The sequence below is a fragment of the Neolamprologus brichardi genome, chromosome 1 (assembly GCF_056152115.1).
Source record: "Neolamprologus brichardi isolate AB-2024 chromosome 1, ASM5615211v1, whole genome shotgun sequence".
NCBI lineage: Eukaryota > Metazoa > Chordata > Actinopteri > Cichliformes > Cichlidae > Neolamprologus > Neolamprologus brichardi.
In genome coordinates this window covers 6,338,444-6,362,385 of record NC_142104.1, presented here as the reverse complement: position 1 = coordinate 6,362,385, position 23,942 = coordinate 6,338,444, and the positions used below count along the sequence as shown (strand labels likewise).

The 23,942-nt window shown below is 39.8% G+C and overlaps 1 protein-coding gene across 12 annotated transcripts in view; it reads left to right on the top strand.

The window, feature by feature from the left end:
* The window catches only part of abcc12 (ATP binding cassette subfamily C member 12), a 33,654-nt gene extending 14,801 nt beyond the window's left edge, over nt 1-18,853 (top strand). For 10 of the 12 annotated variants that reach the window (XM_087844423.1, XM_087844187.1, XM_087844378.1 and 7 more), the window contains 28 exons: nt 123-269; nt 458-605; nt 2,332-2,577; nt 3,583-3,756; nt 4,681-4,828; nt 5,796-5,944; nt 6,184-6,291; nt 6,732-6,944; nt 7,028-7,099; nt 8,788-8,912; nt 9,613-9,685; nt 10,063-10,266; nt 10,749-10,883; nt 11,112-11,220; nt 11,880-11,930; nt 12,135-12,233; nt 12,325-12,428; nt 13,595-13,777; nt 13,893-14,119; nt 14,210-14,347; nt 14,501-14,690; nt 14,775-14,864; nt 14,971-15,160; nt 15,759-15,918; nt 16,001-16,079; nt 17,852-17,965; nt 18,204-18,368; nt 18,468-18,853. In XM_087844423.1, the coding sequence (XP_087700549.1) occupies nt 123-269; nt 458-605; nt 2,332-2,577; nt 3,583-3,756; nt 4,681-4,828; nt 5,796-5,944; nt 6,184-6,291; nt 6,732-6,944; nt 7,028-7,099; nt 8,788-8,912; nt 9,613-9,685; nt 10,063-10,266; nt 10,749-10,883; nt 11,112-11,220; nt 11,880-11,930; nt 12,135-12,233; nt 12,325-12,428; nt 13,595-13,777; nt 13,893-14,119; nt 14,210-14,347; nt 14,501-14,690; nt 14,775-14,864; nt 14,971-15,160; nt 15,759-15,918; nt 16,001-16,079; nt 17,852-17,965; nt 18,204-18,368; nt 18,468-18,560 (3,934 nt within the window). In that variant the 3' untranslated portion in view covers nt 18,561-18,853. Of the gene's footprint in view, nt 1-122; nt 270-457; nt 2,253-2,331; nt 2,578-3,582; nt 3,757-4,680; nt 4,829-5,795; nt 5,945-6,183; nt 6,292-6,731; nt 6,945-7,027; nt 7,100-8,787; nt 8,913-9,612; nt 9,686-10,062; nt 10,267-10,748; nt 10,884-11,111; nt 11,221-11,879; nt 11,931-12,134; nt 12,234-12,324; nt 12,429-13,594; nt 13,778-13,892; nt 14,120-14,209; nt 14,348-14,500; nt 14,691-14,774; nt 14,865-14,970; nt 15,161-15,758; nt 15,919-16,000; nt 16,080-17,851; nt 17,966-18,203; nt 18,369-18,467 lie in introns of those variants that run through there. The other 2 variants (XM_087844447.1, XR_015719358.1) reach the window with 2 other exon arrangements.
* Nucleotides 18,854-23,942: the final 5,089 nt, after the last annotated feature.

The following is a 23,942-nucleotide window of genomic DNA, read 5'->3' as shown; positions in this document are numbered from 1 at the left end:
CGTTTAGATGAACTTAGATAATATTTGATGGCTAGTTATTTGTTTCCATATAAATACTTTATACTTGGAAATGTATTAATGCCCTCCTTTCACACAACATTTTATGTCTGCTTTATATTTAGGCCCCACCCTGTGGACAATGCAGGTTCCCTGTCCTTCATAACTTTTGCCTGGATGACCCCCATAATGTGGTCCATTTTTAGGAATAAGCTGGACATCTCCGAGCTAAAGTTGTCTCCTTTTGATATTGCTGACACCAGTGCACAAAGGTCTTTTCTCTTCATATTATATTCAGATTTAAACACAACATATCCAAAAATGAGTCAGGGGGATCACAGTCAAAATCCAAAGACATAGTGACAGTTGGAAAAGTACTTGAAATTTACTAAGTACCTATAATATTTAAAAGAAAAACAGACTGCTGGGTGAGTAGGTCCTGATTGTAAGTGTCTGGCAGGTTTCAGAGACTCTGGGATGAAGAAGTGGCAAAGAGGGGTCTGGAAAAAGCCTCACTGGTTCGTGTGGCCTTTCACTTTCAACGAACCAGGCTGATTGTCTCTGTCATTGTTGGTATTCTTGCCATGGTTTCAGCATTTTTGGGACCGGTGAGTCATCATCTCTGTGTTTCATGTTCTTAGATATTAGAACATGAACAATCCCAGCTGTATACAGTGGAAACCAGTTTTGTCCAAAGGCATTTCTGCCATTTCTAAATGTCGCATCTGAGCAATTTAGAGAGGAACCATCTCATCAAGTCATCTGAAGGTGCACATAAGTAAAAAAAAAACAAACAAACAATGATTTTAATCTCAGATCTTGTGATGAAAGTACATTTTGTTCTGAAAAGTAGTACCTGAAAGTGTAGCAATATATAATAACTAATATGTACATCTGTGGTGAAGTTTACATACAATCATCACGGGGATGAATGTCACGGTAATTCTGTGCCTCTGTTTTTTTCTTTGAACCGTTTCATTTTTCAGGGTGGAACTATTGTACAGCCAGTGTTGGGAAGGTTACTTTTAAAATGTATTCCATTACAGATTACAGAATACATGCACCAAAATGTATTCTGTTTCGGAGGAAAACACGAACACAGTATACAGTCGAGTCTTAATAGCTTACTCACAACTGGGCTCGTCGGGCACTCTTCTTGGCTGCAGTGGTTATTATTATATTTACATGCTTCCAGCTCCCATTTCTGCTTGATGACAACTCGTACTTTTCCTTTTCTCCCTCCTCGCGCTCACAGACACATAACGTGTATGGCAGTCCATTCTCCCAGCAGCACGGACTACACTGCCCATGAGGCTACATTCTTTAGAGCTGTACCTGTAGCATTCTGCCTATTAGCTTAGCACAACAACAAAAAGGCCTCTCTCTCCCGGGAAACACGCAGAGAGAGCGTCACTCTGTAACCATGGCAACCGTAGCGCTGCCACCTGGAACAACAGAACGTAGCTGTCAAACAAAACCCAAACAGTCCTGATGATATGAAACAGGGAAGTACCGCCGTGTATAATCCATTTATTTCAACAAAGTAACTGTATTCTAAATACCACATTTTTAAACGGTAACTGTAACGGAATACAGTTACTCATATTTTGTATTTTAAATACGTAACGGCGGTACATGTATTCCGTTACTCCCCAACACTGTGTACAGCACACATCATTAATGACATTTCAGATTTTTTCAAATCCCCACAGGGTTAAAAGTATACCTACAAGCCTAAATATATACTTACACTCATTTTTTGTTAAATTTCCTGAGCAATTTGCACCTCAGCTAGATGCTTTTGGTAGCCATCACCAAACTTCAATACTTTTCTTCACAGAACTAGTACAGTTCATTTAAATTGGTTGATTTTCTGGCACAGACCCAGATCATTGTCCTGTTGAAAAAAACAACTTTGTCCAAGTTTTTACCATGTATCTGTTAAGATGAAGTTGAAAAATTTGGAGATAGTCCGTACATTGTGCAGGGAAACAGCTTCATAGCATTATGCCTCCATTGCCTTGCTTGACAGCTGGTACAGTGTTCTTAGCTTTGAGAGTTTCTGCTTTACTCCTCTAAATGTATCTCTTGTTATTGTGGCCAAATAGCTCAGTCTTGCTCTTGTCTGACCGTGTCATTTTTTCATGGATGGCATTCGACTTGTCCATGTGGGCAGCTGCAAATTTCAGTCGAACCTGAATGTGTCGATTTTGCAGCAGGGTCTTCGTTCTTTCTCTGCACCTTCTCAGTCCATGGTGATATAAAATATGTAATTTGATCTTAAAGATTCATGTTATTTAAGTGTCACTAACCATTTTCTCCCTGTTCTTTCAGGCTGTGCTGATCAGCATAATCTTGAATTATATTGAAAACCCAGAGGAGTCAGTGTCCAACACAGTGTCCTATGGTGTTGGTTTGTCCATTGGTCTGTTCACCACAGAATGTTGCAAAGCTCTCCTAATATCCTTGCTGTGGGCAATAAACCTGCGCACAGCAGTGAGACTGAAAGGGGCTTTCTCTACAGTGGCTTTTCAGAAAATCATATCGCTGCGGGTATACAGCGGTGTTTCAATGGGAGAGGTAAAGACTAGTTCTCACTTCTATGATAAATGCAATATAGCCACATTTGTCTGGGAAAGTTTTAATGCTCTTGTAATTGATTCTAAAGTAATTTTATCCACTTGTACAATATTCTTACAGCTGATAGCCTACAGAGGCCGGTGTAACAAAAATATGCTAATGTCTTTTTTAGCAAAGATTTCATTTTTGCTTTAAAAAACATTGCTTTCACCCACGCTGTAGTGGAACAAACTTGAATGTGTGGTGCTGTTTGTGTCCATGGTAGACATTAGTGGGATTATAATATTACCTTATGCCATGTTAGACCCCTAATTAAAGATTGTGAATTATTATGTAGTTTTAATTTGCATTATTCTCCTGAATTAGAAGAAGGTGATAACTATTACATTTGTTAAACTGATTTGCATTACATTAGACTGCTGCTGATTTATTGTGAATGAATGATATTGTTTTATGATGCATTATACTGCTGAGTTATAAGAAATACTGTTCGCAGAAAGTCATCGCCTTATTTGTCTGATTAGAAGAGAACAGAGCATACCGCCTCATCTCAGCAGGAGCAGATAAACAGGGAGCCAAGGTCGTAGCTTAGGCGCTGTGTGAGAGAAAGAATGTGAATGTTTAGGCTTTTATGAGGCTATAAGGCTATAAGAGTTTGATCAATGCTACACCATTTTGAGATCTGATGCTGTCTGCGTACGGTGTCCATCTCCCACGCGTGTATTCATTAAATCATTTCCTCTTGTATCCATCTTCAGTACTTTGAATCCGTAACAGTTGCTATATTCTATCTTGAGTGAGCATGATTTATATTTTGACGTGTATACATATGTTTTACATGTTTTTAATATCTCATGTATTCTTCTTTCTATCCCTCCATAATGTATTATAAATTATCTTGTGGGTCAATAGTGCTACAAATAGTTTGAACTTGTTTTGACATAAAAGAAATTTGTTTTGATGCAATTCCTAATTAACTTTTCTTCATATCTTTCTGCTGCCTAGATGATTAACGTTTTGACCAATGATGGCCAGAGAATGTTCGAGGCTGTACTGTTTGGGAGCTTTGTGCTGTCTAGCCCAGTGCTCTATGTTTTGTGTATTGTCTACGCGTGCTACATCCTGGGCTACACCGCACTGACTGGAGTCTTCACATATCTGATTTTAATCCCTGTACAGGTCTGTGTATATTTCACATAAATCTGACATATTTTTACATTAGAAGCTGTGAAAAGAAAGTTGGTTCTTATTTTAACTGAAAATAGTGGAAAGTTAGCAAATCCAAATTTTGGAAATTGTATGCTTATATGCTATATTTTCGAATTTGATGTTAGCAACAGAAATGATTTTAACCTTAATGTTGTAAAGGATTTGTATATTCCTGGGAGCTGTTTTGTTCAGGACAATATGTTCTTGTAGAATTTCCCACTACAATTCTGACCCAGGAAAAGGGAAAAACAAGGGCTCAATTAAAAGTCCTAATGTACTGCCTAGGGAAAAACTTTGCACCTTGTGCATAGTGATAGTGTAGAGAGGCAAAATTACATAAATTACATCATTGTTCAAAAATGTTTGGCCTATTTTGTAGCTAGGGTCCTGGAAGAGGTTCCCTATGGAGACTCCATAGTTCTTTAGGAAGCTTGATCAGGGGGAGGTGTTTGCAAGAATGCAAATAGTTTGTTTTTATGCCAGCAACTCTTTTTTGCTAGCATAAAATTTTTAATCTCTAAAACCTAATACTGACCAATAATGAAATATATGTATGTGTTTACTATGAGCTAATGAAAAATAATGGCAAACACTAATATTGCAAAAACCAGACAAACAAAAATAATCAAAAAAACAAAACAAATGAAGTTTGTAACAATAATATAATAATAACAATAAAAATAAGAACAATAACAACAAAATATTATATCACAAAAAATTGAGGCATATAGAACGGTATGTTTTACCTTTCTATAAACTCATTTCCTTGTTTAGTAAGCTGCTAAGATAGCAAAACTGTGATTTTTCTGTGTTTTTCTTATATTATCCCAAATATATTACTTTGCTTCTTATTAACTTTAGTCACTCACAATGTATTTTTCTTGATTTTTGTAGATTTTCATGGCCAAGCTCATAAATAAATTCAGATGGAAGTCCTTATTGTTAACCGACAGCAGAGTTCGCACAATGAATGAGATTCTCAACAGTATAAAGCTAATCAAGATGTACGCGTGGGAAGATTCTTTTGAGAAGACGATTACAGGTATGTCAAGCTGTTTCATGTTGATATTTTTTTTAACCAGTATGTCAAATATCAAGGAAATATTCATACACACCAATTTGTTTAAAAACAAAATCAGCAAACATATAGTCACAATGGGCATCCTTATGTACAGTTGTGATCAGAAGTCCAGATGCTTTTGGTCACCATCATCAAGCCTAGCCCCAAGAGGGTTGAGGTTAGGGCTTTAAGCTTCTGGACTGGTCTTCTGAATGTTAGTCTAATTTATCGATTGCAAAACCAATTTTGTGCCAGTGGAAGAATTTGGAGGTACCACTGGCCACAAAAGAACCCCAGGCAATGATGCTTTACAGCTCGTACTATTATCTTAGGTTTGAAAGCCTCATCTTTACTTCTCTAAGCGTATCTCTTATCACCGTGGACAAATAACTCAGTCTTTGTCTTGTCTGACCATAAAACCTTTTTTCCAGAGGGCATTTGGCTTGTCCATGTGCAAATTTCAGTCAAGTCTGAAGGTGTCGATTTTGAAGCAGGGGCTTCTTTCTTGGTTGGCAGCCTCTCAGTGTGAAAACTGATGTCGATGTTCTTATACTTAGAATTGTTTGAAATGATGATCTTGGAATCTGCGTCTTGTGTAAATCAATACTTCTCTTTCTGAGATCTTCACTGAGTTCTTTCTCTTCCCCATTGTTCTGAGTATTGGTCCGTCCAATGATTGTTGTTAATGAAATCCTTTTTATGCTGGCAAAAAGAACCTAAAAGTTGCCATTAATCATTATCACTAATGAGATAATAATAGGTTTTGGTCCAGTCAAGTGAAAACCATGGGAGACCCTACCAGGGGGCAAAAGCCCCCAGCCAACATAGCCCCTGGGATCCCTGGGACACACAAACCCCTCCACCACGATAAGGTTGCGATTCACGGAGGAGAAAAAAGGTAAGTCACTAAAGATAAAATTAACTAATAAAAAACTTTTAATTCTTACAGGCTTAAGGAAAAATGAAAAGAAACAACTACAGAAGGTCAGTTATGTCCAGAATATTAATATAAGCATCGCCAACATCATACCCACCATTGCCACTGTCCTCACCTTTCTGGTTCACACTTTGTTGGGATTACCTCTCAGCACTTCTGATGTGAGTACTACAGCAGTATACTAAAACTGTACATGTCAACTTAAAGTAACAAATCTGAGATTCTGCAGTTCTGAAACTCAGACTGTTTGGATATGAGTCATAAGATAATGAAATAAAGGTTTATTGCATTCCTTTAATTGTGCTAAACCAGATTGCTGTGGCCCATTTAATATCAACACGATTTGCTTGCATTCCACAATCATATATAGTGTTTTAACATAATTCTTTGTTTTTACTAGGCTTTTACCACAATTGGCATCTTCACCTGCATGAGGTTCTCCCTCGTTATCCTGCCCCCGTCTGTGAAGGCCGCAGCTGAGGCTGTTGTAGCACTAAGACGATTAAGGGTAAATTATTTGTTTTGTGCCCTCTGTAACTGTTAACAATTCATGTAGTGACTCTATTGTGCTTTTTGTGTCTTTTGTCATATATATCCTTACACTGATGCATGCTCATATGAACACACTTTCAAATAATGAAGTCAGCATATGTACAAGCGAGCCAAAACGTCACAATTCAGACGTTTCTAAAATCACAGTTTTATTTTTATTTTTTTGTACTGCTGGCTGCCAGTGGCAGATCCTTTGCATGATAAGGTCATCTCAGGTACACATCTTTAAATATAAGATATATTGTCAACCTGCATCACAAATCTGGTTTTAACGCTGCTTTGATTCCTGTCTTACTTTTACCCTTGCTTTTGTCACACCTTGTATCTGACTTTCATTCAGAAATATCAGCAGAAAAACACAGATAAGCTTGTAAATGCTGTTTGTTGTTATTTCAGAATATTTTGCTGATCCAGAATCCTGAGCCCTACCTGATGAAAAAGGTAGATAATGACTCGGCTATAGTGATGAAAAATGCTACATTTTCCTGGACCAGACCTGAAAGCCAGTCTTCCCCCCCACCCAGCACAGCCAACATAGTGTCAGAACACAAGACAGCTGAGACTGAATCCTCATCAGCTTTGAAAAACATCTCCTTCACACTGCCTAAGGTGTGATTCAATTCTGATAATGATATCTCAGATTATCTGCATTCTATTAAAAGTAAACTAATTGTCTCTGGTATTTCCCGAAGGGCAACCTGCTCGGTGTCTGTGGGAATGTGGGAAGTGGAAAGACATCACTGATTTCCAGCATTTTGGAACAGGTTGCTTTCTCTTTTGTGTTTTTGACCTTTTCTATTATTTTGTATCATTTCTTTATAGTTTTCTTTTATTTATTTTTTGTTCACTCTTTCGTTATTTGCATGTGTTGAGAAGATAGAACGAGGACTTTGAGGATTCAATGAATGTAGACAGTGAGCGAAACAGGAGGACTGTTGGAGGAAAGTTTGTGAATCAGGAAGTGCAGGGGATTAATAAGAAGGTGAGGGCAGCTATGAAGAGGATGAAGACTGGAAAGGCATTTATGACCAGGGCAAGGGTGATGTGCAAAAGTGTAATAACTTTTTTCTTCTTTTTGTTTTGTTAGCTTGAAGACACGTTATTAGGCAAAACTTGTGCTAATGCTACTAGGATTCAGCTAATGTCTGTTATAGAAATGTAGTCGATTAAATAAAATAAGTCCTACTACTGGAGTTCATTTGCGAGGTTTATTCTCGCATGAAGGAATTCAGTCAGTACAAGGCATGCAGGATTGAAGTGAGGAATTCTCTGGAACAGGGGAAGCAGACCCTACCTGTATAGGTTGTTGTTACCCTGTTGCAAGACAGAAAACTAGTCAGCCTACACAGGTCAAACATAGTTCAACAGGATATATGTAGCAGATAAGCTAAACAAGTCTTATCAATCCAGAGACTAGAAGCAGGGCACTGTCTGAGTTGGGGAAATTCTGCATGCTTGCACTTCCACTTCATGCAGGGGTCAAGCTGTATCTTAGTATATAACAAAACAATCTTCTACATATCTTATCCTTCCCACTGTCGCCAAAGTGCTTGCTCATAGGGGGTCATATGATTGTTGGGTTTTTCTCTGTATCTATGAAGCGCCTTGAGGCGACTTTTGTTGTGATTTGGCGCTATATAAATAAAATTGAATTGAATTGAATTGAATAACACTTGTGTAGAAGGAAGCTGTTACAGTTTGTTTGCAAACATAGTAGTAATCTTCCACTTTATCTTCAGAATTGTGTAGATGACAGAGAGTGATAAAGTTTTTGAGTCATACCATGAAGCTACAGGAAAAAATTGTTGAAGGTAGGTTAGTAAGAAAGGTGACGATCAGTGAGCAGAACGATGGCTTCATGCCAAGAAAGAGCATTATAGATTTGATGTTTGCTTTGAGATTGTTGACCGAGAAGTAGAGAGAAGGTAAGAAGAAGTTGCAGTGTGTCTTTGTGTGAATCTAGAAAAAGTTTATGGTAGGGTGTCAAAAGACAAACTGTGGTGCTGCTGCACTTCTCTCAGTAGCAGAGAAGTATGTTAGGGTGGTGCAAGACGTGTACGAGGACAACGAGACAGTTGTGAGGTGTGTGGTAGGAGTGAAAATGGGATTATATCAGTGAGTGGCTCTGAGCCTCTTCTTCTTTGCAGTGGAGATGGATATGCTGATAGAAAAGGTCAGGCAGAAGTCTCTGTGAACTAGGATGTATGCAGATGATACTGTGATCTTTATTAAGAGTGTGGAGCAGGTGGAAAAGAGCCTGGAGAGGTGGAAGTACACACTGGAGAGAAAAGGGATGAAAGTCAATACATATATATGAATAGGGCATACGATCAGCCGTGGCAAGGTCTAACAAGAGACGAATGAGGAGAAAGAAGAAGTTTTTACTATTTCTAACCGTACATAAAATGTTCAGTAAATATAGCTTTTCTGTCTCCTTGATTTTATCTTTTAGATGTACCTTCTTCAGGGCTCCGTCACAGCCGATGGGACATTTGCTTACGTCTCCCAGCAGGCCTGGATTTTCCACGGAACTGTTCAAGAAAATATCCTCATGGGGGAACCTTTTGACCAAACCAAGTAATTGATAATTTAACCTAAATCAGTGCTTGTCACTATTTTTGAGTAGCTAAGACTTGAATATGAAAGGAACAGGTATTATTATAAAATAAGGAAATTTCATTTGGGGCAATATGATTTTAATTACTGCACCAACCAAGACTATGAAAATGAGGGCAAGCGTTTTAGATTTGACTATATATTCCCTGTGACTTACCTTACATGAAAAATGTTCAACTAGAAGAAAGTTCATCTTATCTTTGTGAATTTGCATCAGATAAGAATGTAATAAAGGTGGAGGTCATTTTCATTATCTGACAGGGTTACAATAGGAAGTAGGGATCGGGGGACTTTTAACGAGTACAAGTACTTTAGAAAATGTGGTATCGAGGCCGATACCAGATACCGGTATCGGTATCAGTGCATCCCTAATAGGAAGTTCAATTTAGTGATGGTGAGAAGGGAAACTTGCTGACCTCTGTTGTGTTGACTTAACAGAAAGTGAAAGGGCCCTTTCATAACCTCTCATAAACCACCAGGCACCATATATCTGAGCAAATTAAAGGAATTCTTTTTCAAAGAAAGGTTTTCCAGAAACCAGTGCTTATCCTGATTACATATGTTATTGGACTCATTGGATTTTTAGAATTATTTAAATGGTTCTGTTCGATACACTATATTTCTCTTAATCAGGGCACTATCTTACATTGTCACTCCACAGATATGACAGGGTTGTGGATGTCTGTAGCCTCAGAGCTGACCTGAAGATTCTGCCATTCGGTGACCAAACTGAGGTAGGTGATCTCTCTTTAATCTGTCAAAGAAATTCATTGAAAGTCCTTATCTGCATAAACAAGTATCTGCTTGATAAGTAGGAAAAAAAGCCTTGTGTCATGTGTCCTAGTCGTTGAAACATACAATTCAACAAAGTTCAAAATAAATAATGAGCTATTTGAAGTTAAACAAACTGTAACAATCATATCTCCCCTCCAGCAACTACTATGTGAAGATAAAGGAGGGTATATTGAGACAGAATAATGCTATAGTGTTGTATGGAATAAATGCACTAGTATAATGTAATGAATTACAATATTTAAAATATAATACCATCTCTTCCATAAAGATTGAGTAAATTTCTGGATTGTATTAAGTCTTACTGACATTTTGTCAGATTGGGGAGCGGGGGCTTAATCTGTCAGGGGGACAGAAGCAGAGGATCAGCCTGGCCAGAGCAGTCTACTCCAACAAGGACATCTTCCTCCTTGACGATCCTCTATCTGCTGTTGACGCTCATGTGGGGAAACATATTTTTGAAGAATGCATAAAGAAGGAGCTCCAAGGAAAATCTGTCATACTGGTTACACACCAGCTCCAGGTAAGAACACTGTTTCATTCTTTAGTGCTTTCACTAAAGAATAACACTAAATGACAACTGATGTAAGCAGTTAAAAGAAGACTTTCCTGACCATATATATTGTAATTGGATGGATCATAGCTTGGTCTGAGCCTCTGAAATCTGGAAATCAGATTTCATGAATATGAATATGCATATTCATGAAATTAATGTGCATATTGTCTAAAATTGTATTTTTAAATATGACATTTTGGACAAATTCAGTCAAATCTGAAAAAAACCTAGAAGGCCTTCTTGGCTAATAGTTTACCTACTAATCATAAGTCACTGGCTGACTGGTGCTCTTACCCGTGAGTTCTAAGCCATTTCGTAAGTCACGCTACTGGAGATAAGAACATCTGTCAAATGACATAAATGTGTACGTACATGTGATTATAGTTTTGAACAGGTCTGACGACACTGTAGATTTTGTTGCCACAGTTGTTCTCACTTATGCTTGCTAGTATTTGGAGTTCTGTGATGACATCCTGGTTCTGGATGACGGGGAGATCAGGGAGGCCGGAAACCACCAAACCTTGATGAACGCCAGTGGACGCTATGCTCAGCTCATCAGCAATTACCAGATGGAACAGTCCAAAGTAAGTATACCCTAAATTAAAAGCATGCATCTTGTACCTCTTCTATTTTTATCTTTGATTCTTATTATTATGTTCCTGCAAACCACCTCACCTGTTCTTTATTGTTTTATTATGTCAAAAACAATAAACGTAATGATCAGTTGTAAAAACAAGGTACAAATCATTCCATTTGTGGTTATACGTTTGTATGGGCTGTAATGCTGTGTTCCTGATATTCTTGCTTGTCAGACTCAGAATGAGGAGGGAGAGGAAGAGGAGGATTTATCATCCCAGGATGCCGCTGAGTTGAAAGAGGTTGAGCTCAGATATCGTGCAGACAGTGGGATAGCAAACCCTGGTATAAAAACTAGGCAGAAAATCATTTTAATAATTTGAACTTTTTGGGTGTTTTTGAATTCATGACAGACTTTACATGTTTTAGTAGTGGTGCTTTTTTGAATACGGTGGGATTTTTGTTTGTTTTGTCACTGTCCAGAGACCAGTGTTTAGGGGGATGACGCTGACACTTTCTAAATGTTGCTGTGCCAATGCATGTGCAGTGTTGACACATCAGTACTTTTGTTTGTTAAAGAGCAACTGTATAACCAGGGACAGGTCAAAGTTTTGTAAATCAAAAACAAGGCCTTGTAAAGTAATAAAAGACAGGGCAGCAAACGTGTAGACCTGGCTGTTTTTGCTATATACCCATGTTATTTTTCTCTAACTAAACACCTGCAAAATTCTTGTGACTTCATACCAAAAACATGACCTGTGAAGGTCATGACATAACATTACTATCATATTTATATGCATCAAAGCATTCATTGACCTGCAATCAGGTCAGGATAGAAATGTTTGATCACAGTTGTATACAAGTGATCAGTTTCCAGATTTCCTTGCTGTAGGGGTCTGTGGTTCAACTCTTTGCAGTTATGTCTTACAATATGTGGACAATGATAATTTAAGTCAATTTTTGTGTTTGTAGAATGATAAAATTACTTCTATTCTTCCCTTCAGCATTTGACATGTCAGATGAAAAGGATCATGAAACAACAGCTGAGCAAAAGCGTAAGTTCCCTTAATTCTGAGTGTCATCCCACCATTTGTCAGCTGTTGTCACTATTACATATTTAGTTGTTATGTGATCCCCTTTTTTACACCAAGATTTTTTAAATATTTTTTATAATGGAAATGCACATGTGATGCATGTCAATGCAAATGGAAGTCACTAATCCTGTTACGACTCTATTAAAATATTTTCCCTGTTTTAAGCTCCTGTCAAGTCTGATGACCAGCTGGTCTGTCAAGAGTCCTCCACAGAGGGTGCTGTCTCCTTAAGAACCTACCACCGGTACTGTCAAGCAGCTGGAGGTCTGATACAACACACACATGCATTTACATGATTTTGAGCAATAATGTACCAATATGTACTTAATAGTTGTGCTGTAACTCTTTGCTACAGGCTACTTTCTTGTCTTTCTCACCGTCCTGAACATGGTCCTGATGATGGGATCCACAGCCTTCAGCAACTGGTGGCTCAGCTTCTGGCTTGGAATGGGTAATGGGGTGAGAATCCTCTCTCTCTCTAGCATTCACACAAAAAAATTCTCATCATGCATAAACAGCTTGGGTGACATGACTATGAGCTCTCAGTCACTGTGTAACCTTACACAAGTGAATCCAATAAAGATGATTACAAGCACCAGAAGGTACATTGTTTCAAGTAAGATTGTCCGTGTTAGCCAGTCTCTTTAAAATTAGAGGGTTACAATGGACTTAAGGTAAAACCTTGAATTTTTGGCTTTTTCAGGCTATCTCAGCTTTTAAGTAACCCACAAATATTTACTAGTGATGAGTTCAGGTGGTGGTCAAGTGAGGTCTGTGAGAGTTAGTGTTCTTTGGCCTTATTTGGTCTTGAGCAGTTCTTATTAAGCTCAGATTATTGGATGTGCTCATTATACTGCTGCAGTGTGAATCTTTTACAGGGTCGAGCATACCTGTAAAGAACAGAGTGCTAACTGAATGGTCTGGGCAGAACCAATGTGATGAAGAACATAATATTCCAGCTAGCACATTTCTTAGTGGTAAATGGTAAATGGCCTGTGTTTGTATAGCACTTTTTACTAGTCCCCCCTAGGGACCCCAAAGCGCTTTACACACCCAGTCATCCACCCATTCACACACTGGTGGAGGCAGCTACAGTTGTAGCCACAGCCACACGAGGCTGCCATATCGCGCCATCGGCCCTTCTGGCCAACACCAGTAGGCGGTAGGTGAAGTGTCTTGCCCAAGCACACAACTACAGAGACTGTCCGAGCCGGGGCTCGAACCGGCAACCTTCCGATTACAAGGCGAACTCCCAACTCTTGAGCCACGATCGCCCTACGATACGATAGTACACTCTCGTATTATTCCAGCCTATCAGTACACACATCTTAGTCTACCCATTACGCTTGTTTAGCTTGACCCTAACCCTAACCATGCTCCAACACCACCATTACTACTAAAAATTGTTCTTTAACAGTACTTTTGCATGCTGGAGTGTTATGTTCTTTATTTAGCAAATTCTGGATCTGGAAAGAAATTAGTTTCCGTGCACTACTGTATTAGAAAACTGCTCTCTAGCTGTTGTCACTCAAGATGACAGTTCAAGAAAGACCCACTGAAACGATCAACATGCCAAGTCCACTCGCTCTCCACTAACAAAAGATATTTTGTCTGTTTTATCGAAGTCATCGACTAACCCAGGTTCAGATCCAGGTGACATCTCAAAAAATCCAGACCTGCACTATTACCAAACGATTTATGGTGTGATGATGCTCATCATGGTGGTACTTGCCCTCTTCAAATGCTTCTTTTATACTTACGTCACCTTGAGGGCCTCCTGCAAACTCCACAACACAATGTTCAAGAAGGTACCAAGAAATAATCCCCACTGTTTACCATCCAACATGAGCAACTGAAACACAGATTAACTGCTCAATGATTCAAAGAATGATTATTTTTGTTGTTTGTATTTTCCTCTCACAGATTATTGGCAGTCCAATGAGTTTCTTTGACACAACTCCAACGGGCCGAATTCTAAACCGTTTCTCTAAAGATCAAGAGGAGGTGGACACTGTGCTTCCTCTTCACATGGATTCTTTCCTGCTGTTTTGTCTTCAAGTCACATTCACAATTATCATCATCGCATCCGTTTTTCCATACATGCTTGTGGCTGTAGTTATCATGGGAGCTTTGTTTGCCCTTATTCTGTTGTGAGTTAAGTTTTAAAAATTGTCTTAGTGCGAGAGCAGATAGTTGTTTAAGGTACAGTTTGCTCAACATTTGTTTGAATTTATCTGCAGCCTATTCCAAAGGGGTATTCGTCATATGAAGAAGATGGAAAATATCAGCCGTTCTCCCTGTATCTCACTAACGACTTCTACACTGCAGGGCCTCAGCACCATCCATGCTTACAACACAAGAAACAGTCACATAGAAATGTAAGACACCAGAACTCTTTCACAGAAACAAATAAAAGTCTCTCTATTACTGGTCGTAATAGTAAATAATGTGTTCTTCTGTAAATGTCTGTAAATGATGTGTTCTTTGATCGGTGCTCTCAACTCTCATCATGTCGTTGTGTCATATTGTAGGTTCAAGTCCCTGAATGACATCAACTCCAATCACTTTTTATTGTTTCATTCTGGCACCCGATGGCTTTCTTTCTGGCTGGACTTCATGGCTGCTATGACGACCTTGTTGGTGTCTCTGTTTGTGGTGCTTAGCAGTAATGACTTAATCGCTCCATCCTTGAAAGGCCTGGCCCTAACCTATACCATACAGGTAAATAAGGAGAGCAGAGTTATACCTCTAAGTCATGTTGAAATGTGTGTTTGTGTTTTGTTAGAACTTTTGTGTGTTGTCCAGTTGACAGGCATGCTTCAATATGTAGTAAGAACGTCAACGGAAGTGGAAGCAAGGTTCAACTCAGTGGAGCGACTGCAGGAATACATCACGGTCAGATATCTCTCCGGAAACGATCCATCTTTCATGGTTTTGCCAAGACCAAACCCCAAATTCCCTCTGTTTGCCTCACTCAAAAAATAAACTTTTTTATTTGCAGGATTGTAAGTCTGAGGCCCCCAGGCATGTTAAAGAGGCTCAGATCCCACAGGACTGGCCTAGCAGTGGGGGGGTCTCCTTCAAAGACTATAAGATGAGGTACAGAGAGAATACACCAATCGTCCTAAACGGCCTTGATTTCCACATTCAACCTGGAGAGAAGCTGGGGATCGTGGGAAGGACTGGCTCTGGTAAGGCCCCGAATTTAGTAGCTATTACATTTTCTTAATTTTTATTCAGTGGGATTTTTGAAAAAAAAAAAAAGATATGTTAATTAGAAATATTTAAATAATTAAGTTTGAAGCCGTCTCTGTCATATTTCCTGTTTTATAACTTGCTAATAGGTGACAAATCTGGACTGTAGGAAGACCAGTTTAGACCCATGGTTCTTTGAGTAGGTCGCCATGCTGTTGTAGTTTAGCACTGTAGGAGTTTGATCTTTTATCAGTGGACGCACTAACAAAGTGCTCACTGACCTCGGTTGAAACTGGACTCAGAAAAAAATGTTTCTGATTCCATTTAGTGATGGTCTCCTTATTCCCAATCACTGATTAAGATGAAAGATCATTTGTTGTCTATCCATTAAAATGTATAACTTTAAACATTCATGTGTTAAATTAAATCTGTCTTTATTTGCATTTTACACAGTTTCCTTTTTTTGGGAAACAGAGTTGTAATTATTATAGCAGTGAATTCCTAATTATTCCATAGTCCAGATTACAATTTTAATCAGCTCTTCTCGACAGCTATAGTGTAATATTCAGCTACTCTGCTCTGTGCTGTCTGTAGGGAAATCCTCTTTAGGAGTAGCTCTATTCAGACTAGTAGAGCCTGCAGCAGGAACCATAAAGATAGACGGAGTTGATATTATGTCCATTGGCCTGCAGGATTTGCGCAGCAAGTTGTCCATCATCCCTCAGGACCCTGTGCTGTTCATCGGTACAGTAAGGTAGTGAACCAGAAGTACAGAATCACACACTGATTTTACTCCTGCATGTCAGTCACTAGATAAAGAGCTGTTTTTCCTACAGGTACAACCTAGACCCATTTAATAACTACACTGATGAGGAGATTTGGGCAGCACTGGAGAAGACCTATATAAAGGACTCAGTATGTTATCAGTATTGTATAGTCTTGTTTGTTTTGCCACTCGCTTTTATCCAAGATTTTGCTTTGACAAAAACTAAAACCCGCAACGCGTAAGACTGCAGTCTCTGTGACACGTCTGATTAGTATAGCCCTAAAAGAATATGGAGCCAAATATATATTTTATGTTCTTTTCCTTTTTTTTTTGACACATCCTATGTTCATGTTGTTCATGATGTTTATTTAGTTTTACTTCTGTTCTTTGTTTCCTTTAGTTAGCTCTCAGTTATTAGATTTTTAACAATTTTTCTGCCACTGGCCAGTATCGTTTACTCTCTGACGAGCTCTGCATATTTACTTTATCTTTGCATTGAAAATTTGAAATTTGGAATTCTTTTTCCCCCGGTGCCCTACATTTAGTTCACCTTCCTCTGTGTACCATTATAGTACAATCTGTCCAGGCACACGTTTTTCCGCAGAGGAAAACAACTCTCTAGCAGTTATTAATGGCACCACTAATGCTGACTAATGTTGTTCTCATGAACCTGGAAGTAATAAACCCTAAAGATTTTTATTACAACAAGTTTGATAAGGTTCTGGCATGTCTAAATTTATATCACAGAATACACTCAGGAACAGTGTTGGTCAAGTTACTTACTTAAAGAAATAATCAGTAACTAATTACTGATTACTTCCCCAAAAAAGTAATCCCGTTACTTTACTGATTACTTATTTTCAAAAGTAATTAATTACTTAGCTACTTTTTAAAAAACACGATTTACAACCTGAATAGGTGATAAAGCGATAGATCTTTCAGCCCAAATCTAATTTCTTCATAATCCATCATACAAAATGTAATCAAATGGAAAAGTCAATTTTTAAAACTTGTTTTATTAGTTTTAATCTTTTAACTTTATGCATCAAGCAAAAAAAAAAAAATGTAGCATTTAAACCTATTTTCTGCATATTCCAGCACATAAAATAAAATAGTTTTTTGTGTTTACACTCACTCTTTCAAATAGATGCAAGTAAAACACAGCAGAAAATAAATGAAGTCAAAGACTAGCGGTCCTGTTGCTCTATTTTCACCTGTAAAGCAGGAGTAGGGTAGGCGGAGGTTTACCCTGGTGCAGGTGTGCCGCAGCGGTCAGTGGAAGAATCCGCGAGTTTGTCTGTGAGTTTCCCATTACGTGGTAGCTACTCGGGGCTTGCTTGGAAGTTTAGGGGGTTTTTTTCGCTGTAAAAAGAAGTTTTCTTCCCACGCACAATGGACACTAATGTTTTTGTCACTTTTTATGGAATCAAACTCAGAGAAAGGTCAGTACTTCCACGCTTTAAACGCTGCACGCTCATACTCTCTCCCGCACTCGATATATTATCCATTGTTGATCTGCAGACAGCTGTTGTCAGGAACGTTGCACTCGCTTATGTCACTGTCATGAGACATTCTCGGTAATCTAATTACCAAGTAACGCGTTACTGCCCATCTCTGCTCAGGAATTCCTTTCTGGCGAAAATGAACTGTAGTAGTCCTTAATCCAAGACTAGCATGGGGGTTGCAAGCCAATCTCACTGGCTCTCCAGCCCGAGGCACCGTCCCAGAATCTTTATGCTGCTCCTGTCTAACTGCAAATAGTCTTTCCATATAAGAGTTCAAACTTTTGATTGCCTTGCCTTAGACAAGGATTATACGACTTTGTAGTTTATTTTGTGGGCTTTTTTTGCTGTGAATATCCTCTTTCTGTTAGCCTGAGGGGTATGAATGGCAGTACCAAAATATGATTTTGTTCCATCAGATCTCCAAGCTGGAAGAAAGGCTACAGGCACCAGTGTTGGAAAACGGAGAGAACTTCTCTGTTGGTGAGAGACAACTGATGTGTATGGCTAGGGCTCTACTCCGTAACTCCAAGGTGTGTACACACATAACACCTTCGATGATACTAAATTTAATTTGCAAATACTGTTTATTGGCTGGGATACTGCTGCCACATTAGCTTGTGATGTCTCTACCAATATTTCCATTACCATTGTGTGCATTCAAAGTATATAATAATATGAGCACTGTAAACACTTTTGTATTTTATGACACTTTTGCCATCCACCGTTTTATTCTTTCTAACCACCATTACGCTGGTTATTTTTTGGCAGATTATTCTTTTAGACGAAGCCACAGCATCCATTGATTCAGAAACAGATGCTCTAATTCAAAACACCATCAAAGAGGCCTTCAAAGACTGCACCGTGCTCACCATAGCGCATCGCATCAACACTGTTATGCATGCAGATCGTATTCTGGTCATGGACAAAGGACAGGTACCAAAAAACCCCAAAAAAAAACAACAACAAATGAACACAAATCAAAGATGATTACACAATCTTTAACTTAAACTCACTAAGTGTTCTGTTCGACAGGTGGCAGAATTAGACCATCCAGATGTGCTGAAGCAACAGCCAAACTCTCTGTTCTCATCACTCCTGACAGCTGCTAATACAGTAAACTCCTGAACAGAAGGACAACCAAAAAACTGCTGCATAGTAGTCACTGGGCATGTCCATAACAGTTATCCATATACACAGCCATATCGAAGTCTGTACTGTGATACGACAATCTTTTCTGGTGTGCTTGTATGAGATGTAACTGAGCAGCAGAGATGGAAACTGATAACAGTGCAGGAAAGACAACATAACTATTTACAAAGTTCAAAAACTATGTATTCATCTCTCCTGTCTGCTGATACAAAAGAATGAGCACTGTACTTTACTGGGTTTCCCTTCATATTTCGAATGAGATGACTTCTTATGCACGTTATAGTTTAATTACGTTATTGTTGTGTTCTGTAATGTTTATATCATATTGCACCACTAGAGGGTGGTGTCGCAAAATAAGAGTAAAGCGGAGTCGCTAAAGGTTTAGAGTTAGAATATAGTTAGATGGCTAGCTGATAACTGATGTGTGTCACTGCTACCTCTTTGATGTTAGTCTGTGCTGAATTCATTAAAGAGCACTGTTCTTCATGAGGACTGGTTTATTACCGGCCGCTACTACATTTTGGCGACGAGTAACCCCTGCGTGTTTTTTTCTGCTTTGAGTTTTTTTGCTGAGTCATCATGGCTGCAAACGTCCATCCGCCGCCGATGTTTTTGCCTTGCCCTGGAGATCCTGCTTTGCCATTCAACATGTGGATGCGTATGTTCAACAATTATTTGCTTGTGATCAATGCAACAGGGAATGCTTGGCCTGAAGCACGAAGAAGAGCTACTTTACTTCACTGCTTAGGAACTGAGGGACAAAGGATTTTCTACTCACTGCCAAATACAGGTGACACTTTCGCCTCTGCTGTTACTGCCCTAGAACAACACTTTTCACCCAAGGTAAATGTTGTTGTGGAAAGACATGCTTTCAGAAAGCGAACACAAGCTTCACATGAGACTGTTATCCAGTATGTGGCCAGCTTGCGTGACCTTGCTTCTAAATGTGAGTTTGATGACAGGACAGAAGAAATGATCCGTGATCAGCTAGTTGAACATGTGTCTAGCCCCAGCATAAGAGAAAGACTCTTGCTTGAACCTGATTTGACACTAGATAAAGCTGTTACACTGGCAACACAAATGGAATCTGCAGTTCAACAAGCTAAATCCATAGCTGCAGACAGCAGTACCCCAGTCCAAGCTGTGCAGTCTCACTCGCACTCCATACAGAGGAAACATAAATACAATACTCACCTTGCAAAGCCATCTCATGCAACAAAAACATCTAAGAACTGTTTTAGATGTGGTTCAAACAGTCATTTAGCCAACTTTCGTCAGTGTCCTGCTGCCAAAGCTACTTGTAAACTGTGTCATAAAATTGGACATTTTGCTCGTGTCTGCTGCTCATCCAAGACAAGAGATGTACGGGAAGTCCATTTACCAAAACTCACAGTCCTTTACTTAACAGATCCTTCTCATGCATCAAAAGGATTGCAATGCAGCATAAATGTGAGCACACCTACCTCATCAGCTAAGGACATTGAACTGATTGTGGACACAGGTTCTGCAGTTTCTATCCTGCCTAACCACATCTACGAAGAGCACTTCAGTGGTACGCCACTAAAACCACCTGACCTTCAACTAGTTACATACACAAAGAAAACAATCCCTGTGTTAGGCTGCCTGCAAGTCACAGTGAGCAGAGGAAATGCATCTGCCTCAGCTGTGTTCTTTGTTGTAAGGAAAGGAACTCCTGTTCTTGGAAGAGATCTGATGGAAGCGCTGAATGTCAGCATTGCAGGCAATACTGTTCTACCTCCATCTACTGATCCTACTGCTTCTGTGATGTCTACAAACCCATCACCTGCTTCTTGCATCCCTGCTGCCCCAGATATTGGCTGTGTGCGTGCCTTTGTGCATAAAGTGAAAGTTGACCCAACAGTCAAACCTGTGCGTCAGAAGCTGCGACGTCTCCCGTTTGCTGTGAGGGCTTCAGTTTCAGCAGAACTGGATCGTTTACTCAAAGCTGGTGTCATTGAACGGATTGATGCATCACCATGGGTATCCCCAATTGTTGTGACAGGACGGAAAACTGGTGGAATAAGGCTGTGTGCAGACCTCCGTGAACCAAACAAAGCTGTGATCACTGATTGCTACCCCTTACCACATGTAGATGAATTGTTTGCCAGCTTACACGGTGCGAAAATGTTTTCTACAATTGATCTTGCAAATGCATACTACCAGCTGCCCCTGCATGAAGATAGCAGAGATTTGACAGCATTCATTACACATGATGGACTCTTCAGATTCTGCAGAGTACCTTATGGACTGGCCTCTGCCCCCTCAGCTTTCCAGAAAATGATGGCTGAAATCCTTAAAGACCTCCCAGGTGTCCAAAACTACCTGGATGACCTTATTGTCTACAGTAAAAGTGCAGCTGAGCATGACCAAAACCTTAGCACTGTCCTGCAGAAGCTCAAAGATGCTGGACTTGTGCTTAACGAAAACAAATGCCATTTTAGGAAGACATCGCTACGCTTCCTAGGTCATGTTGTCACTGCTGATGGCATTCTTCCTGATGAGGAGCATATTGATGCTGTTTTGAGAGCCCCTCCCCCATCTGATGCTGTTGCTCTGAGATCCTTCCTAGGCTTGGTGTCATGGTACTCCAAGTTCTTGCCAAACTTTGCAACTGTTGTAGCCCCTATGCGTGCCTGTGCTAACGACAAGAACACCTTCACATGGACTTCAGATGCACAAGCGAGCTTTGAAGAAGTAAAAAAACTTCTGGTGAATAGTCCTGCACTGGCACTGTTTGACCCTGCCTTGCGTGTTGTGATCTCTACTGATGCAAGTGACTATGGGCTTGGTGCTGTATTTGCTCAAGTGCAACCTGATGGCACAGAAAAACCTGTGGCCTTTGCTTCCCGCACACTGTCTGCAACAGAACAAAAGTATTCAACTGTTGAAAAAGAAGCTTATGCTTGTGTGTGGGCTGCAGAGAAATGGAGAACGTATTTGTGGGGCCGACGTTTTACTCTGCGGACAGACCACCAAGCTCTGACAACACTGCTGAGCACCAAAGGGATTAATAGGGCTGGAATGCGCATCGCCCGCTGGTCTGCCCGCCTCCTGTGTTTTGACTATGATGTTATTTACCGCCCAGGTTCTCAGAACTATACAGCTGACTGTCTTTCTCGCCTGCCCCTGCCTGTTTCTTCCCATCCCACATTGGATGCAGATCATGAAATGGTAGCCCAAGTTTCTGCTGCCATGTCCTCTCTTCCAGTTGCGGACTTTGACTCTGCCTGTTCAACTTGCCCTGAACTGGTTGCTTTGCGTTCACAAATACAAAGTGGCTGGCCTGCGTCAATCAAAGCACTTGATGTCACGCTTGCACCTTACTACAAAATCCGTAATGAACTCTCAACCCTACGTGATTATGTTCTCAGAGGCTCAAGGCTCATTGCACCACTTTCAGTGAGACCTAAACTCATTGCACTGGCACATGAAAGTCACCAAGGGATTGTGCGCACAAAACAAAGATTACGAGATCTCTACTGGTGGCCAAAAATGGACTCACAAGTTCAGTCTGCCATAACCTCATGCCTCCTTTGCCAGTCCAATGACAAAACTGCACATACTAATCCTGCTCCTCTCCAACCCATCCCACTGCCTGATGGACCGTGGAAAAAACTTGGTCTTGACATTGTTGGGCCTTTTGATACTGCAATACCTGCTTGTAGATACGTCATAACATTGACTGACTACTACTCCAAATGGCCTGAGCTTGCCTTTTCACCTTCTGCTACTACTGATGATGTCATTCAGTTCCTCTCATCTGTCTTTAGTCGTCATGGCAACCCAGAGAACATCGTAACTGACAATGGTACACAGTTCACCTCTGTAATGTTCACCTCGTTCCTCCAGAATAGAGGCATCTCCCACAGCAGAACCTCTGTCTACTACCCAGCTGCAAACGGAGCAATCGAACGGTTTCATCGAGCCCTCCGCACCTGTATCCAGACAGCAATCCAGCAGTCAAAACCATGGAAGGCGACTGTGCTGGATTGGCTTCAAGTTTACCGTGCAACACCGCATGCAACTACTTCCCTCTCTCCCTTTGCCTCCTGCTGTGTCTCCACTGGATGACGTTGCACGTCACTCAGTTCAGAAATATCAGTTGAAAATGCAACGTTACACTGATGGTAGGCGTCACGCACGGAAACCTTCTTTTCTACCAGGAGAGAGTGTGAGGATAAGGAAACCCCACCATGTCCCTAAAGGACATCCCAGATTTACCCCTCCTGTAACAGTAACAAAAGCCAAAGGCTCGAATGCCTTCTTGCTGAGTGATGGAAAGATTTGGAATGCCACTCATCTAGCACGCTGTCGCCCAGTGACTGATAAGAATGCTGACACTGCTAGGTTGCACCACACTCACACTGGCTCACCTACTGCCAGAAGACTGCCACGTGTCAAGTACAAGCCTCGCTGGCACAAAGACTATATTGTACCATAATAGGTTGCTTGAAAAAGGACATTAGAGAAATGTCATTACTTGTTCTATTTTGGGTTTAAGAAGAACTAATTTCCTGCCACCAATGCACTAAGAAAGAAATTGTAATGGAAAAACTGGAATAATTTCTTTTCATTTTACAATTTCAGGCTTATTTAGCTTTTCTAGTTGTAGTATTTGGATGTTATAACTATTGCGACATTTAAGTTCACCAGTGTATGTTTGGTTTGCTAAACAGTGAATTACTTTATTTCTGTACTACGCTATTTGGTGAACTCTTTTTATAAAGAGAGAGGAGATGTTGTGTTCTGTAATGTTTATATCATATTGCACCACTAGAGGGTGGTGTCGCAAAATAAGAGTAAAGCGGAGTCGCTAAAGGTTTAGAGTTAGAATATAGTTAGATGGCTAGCTGATAACTGATGTGTGTCACTGCTACCTCTTTGATGTTAGTCTGTGCTGAATTCATTAAAGAGCACTGTTCTTCATGAGGACTGGTTTATTACCGGCCGCTACTACAGTTATGTATTTGCCAAGTCTTTCTTTGCTGCCATTAAATGTAATTTAAATCTCCTGTTTTTTATTTCATTGTTTTTTGTGAGACATTGAAATTTACAATGCATTTTTTTTAAGTGTAGGTATATACAAATGACCCTGATAAGAGCTGTGCTAATAAATTACTAAAATTTGTATGTTTCAGTATTAATTGGTATTTTTAAAAAAGAAATTATATATACAGCGAGATTACCTTTATTTATTTATTTTTTAAACAGGTTGTGGGGCTACGAGGGCACTAGCAACCCTATGCTGGATATGCAGTTAAACGTATGGATGAATTGGGGTTACAAGTGTATCTATATGCTGCCACCTGCTGGCTGCATCCTGCTGCATGTCACCAA